This window comes from Melampsora larici-populina (assembly GCF_000204055.1).
Source record: "Melampsora larici-populina 98AG31 unplaced genomic scaffold MELLAscaffold_4, whole genome shotgun sequence".
Taxonomy (NCBI): domain Eukaryota; kingdom Fungi; phylum Basidiomycota; class Pucciniomycetes; order Pucciniales; family Melampsoraceae; genus Melampsora; species Melampsora laricis-populina.
In genome coordinates this window covers 1,558,891-1,561,411 of record NW_006768768.1, presented here as the reverse complement: position 1 = coordinate 1,561,411, position 2,521 = coordinate 1,558,891, and the positions used below count along the sequence as shown (strand labels likewise).

The 2,521-nt window shown below is 43.4% G+C and overlaps 1 protein-coding gene across 1 annotated transcript; it reads left to right on the top strand.

Moving 5' to 3' along the window:
- Window positions 1-1,786: 1,786 nt before the first annotated feature.
- MELLADRAFT_59957 (uncharacterized protein) lies at window positions 1,787-2,420 on the top strand (the record flags this gene model as incomplete). The annotated part of the gene is made up of 2 exons (XM_007405703.1): window positions 1,787-2,329; window positions 2,379-2,420. The coding sequence occupies 2 exons, from the start codon at window positions 1,787-1,789 to the stop codon at window positions 2,418-2,420; spliced, it is 585 nt and encodes a 194-aa protein (XP_007405765.1).
- Between the last annotated feature and the right edge of the window lie 101 nt (window positions 2,421-2,521).

Sequence of the window (2,521 nt, the reverse complement as noted above, 5' to 3'; positions counted from 1 at the left end):
GGAGTGATGAGGAATCAGACACGTCATCATCATCATCATCATATCAAGGTGAGTTACAATTTCATTCCTTATTTCGCTGCCTACTAGAATCCATTTCCCCTGACCATCCTCTGTCGCATCACTCACAGAAGAATCTGATTCAGACACGAACGAATTTGACCAAGAGGCCGACTCTCAAGATGGTAAATACTTTACATTCCCTGTGTCTCTCAATTGACTAATCTCACTTCACTTTCTTGTAGACGAACCCCAGGATGTGCCAGTCAATAAGCCAAAGAGGCGAAGCACCCGCCGAAAGCTAGCCAGCAAACCAAACAAGATACCTAATCAAGAAGCAGAATTCCCCGTCCCCGAGAGTTCTGTTGATCCTGTGGATGTCAATGGATTGCCTGTCCCCAAAACACCTACCACCAAGCCGACCCTATTTAATTATAAGGACCTTGCGGCCGATTGGACTGAAGTTGAGCTCGAACACTATCTAGCATGCGCCAAACCCACCGGTCACAGTCGAATCCCGCCTCTCATCCTGTATGAAGCCAGGGCTCTCGAAGAAGAACTGACAACACGGTTGAAAGTGTTGAGCCTTGCTGGGGGCATTACATATGACACACTCCGATACGGCGTGTTGAGTCATTTGATGTTTTCTGTACTAAAGACTTTGGGTCTGATGGTTGTCTTTCTCTGCAGCCATCGTGCAGCACGCGAGCAAGACATATCGCCCTACCACCTCTTCCGGAAATACAGCTTGGCTGCCACGGTTGACAACATAAGCAAGTAATTCTGACATTTACCTCATGATGTGACACACCAAGCTAAAAAGTGTCTTTCCAACGCTCTTTAGTGCCTCAGACAGTCTCAAAAAGCGGTGAACAACTCAGTCCAGAGGAATCAAAACCTCTTGCCACTTACAACGACAAAGTATGTGCGGTTTGGAAAGAAGTCAAGGAAACACCTGTTGAGAGACACCTCAGTCTCTCGTACCTAGGTTTCAGCCGTGGTGAAAGGTGAATAAGACTCTAAGTATCAAATCACTTTACATACTAAAATACAGTAGTTTTATTCAAACTTAAGATGTCAGACTCAAACTTAAATGATCCCTATTTAAATTGCGCCTCCCCCTTTTCGCGCTAATACTCTTTTCCTTTATCCGTCTTCTTACGGAAAGGAAAAGAGTAAGTTCAACCCCTTCACTACATTATCATCAATAGTCTCTACTCTCCATTAGTTTGATTTTCAATATGACTGTTACTAATTATCATACTGTGATGTTATCTTTTTCTTTTTCATCTGAATCATTGTCGACGCTAGATCTTACTGAACTCATCGCGTCGACCCTTTTCCTTATTTTATATTGTGACCTGAACAAACCTTATAGGTTAGTGTTTCAGGTATTGTGACGAGAAGTGATTGAGACTCACTTCTAGAAACTGTCACGGGAATTCAGGTTAGTGTTTCAGGTATTGTGACGAGAAGTGATTGAGACTCACTTCTAGAAACTGTCACGGGAATTCAGGAATTCAGGTATCTCGACAAAGGAGATTTGTCGCTTTTCATGGTAGCGAGAGCTTGGTTCAGCTCTTAGTTATTTCATTCAAAACGCAAATCCATGTCAGGAAGAGAAGAAGCACTTGACGATTCCCAGTTACCAACACCTGCATCCACCCCAGCTCCATACTCAGAGGATACCGACGAGACTTACGCCGGATCTCAGACAGAAGATCAATCAGAGAATTCAAATTCATCCGAATCAGCTCATTCAGCGCATACTACTGTCCCATCCGCTAATATGGCTGCCACTGCACCAATTGACACCGATACGCCCGCTCAACGTCAGTCAATCAAAATGAATTCAATCTTACATAAGATTACCATCAACATCAAGTTATCAACATCCAACTATGTTGCCTGGTCCGACGCGATTCGTTTTGGATTAATGGCCACGTCCTATGACCATTATCTTGACTCAGAAGATGCTGGAGGTACGGGTATGGACCCCGAAGTCTTATCAGCCACCAAGAAAGCCTTGTTTTACTGGCTACTATCTAGTATTGATCTTATTCAGTCCACTCGATTTATATCAATGATATCAAAATTTGAGAACGGTATTAAAATTACGATACCGTCGCCTTCTTTACTGTGGAAGACGATCCGCGAATATCATATCAGTAATTCAGAGTCGGTCAAACTCATGTTACGAAGCGAAATCACTGATTTGTCTCAAACCTCCTCAAAAGACTTATTAGAATATATCGATATCTTCAGAGCCAAAGTTGACGCTTACCTAGGTTCAAACGGTGAAATGTCCGAAGAAGAACAGGCTCGCCAATTTGTCCGATCACTCAACCAAAGCTGGGCTGAAAAAGGCTGTGATTTATTAGACGCAGGTCATGTCAAATTCCGAAACCTCGAAACCGAATTGAAGAAAACCTACCAAACTCGAAAAATGTTTTCCTCCAATCGGCAACAGTCTAGTCGTATCGCAGAATCTTCCGAAGCCAGTCAAAGCCGCCGGACTGGAAGA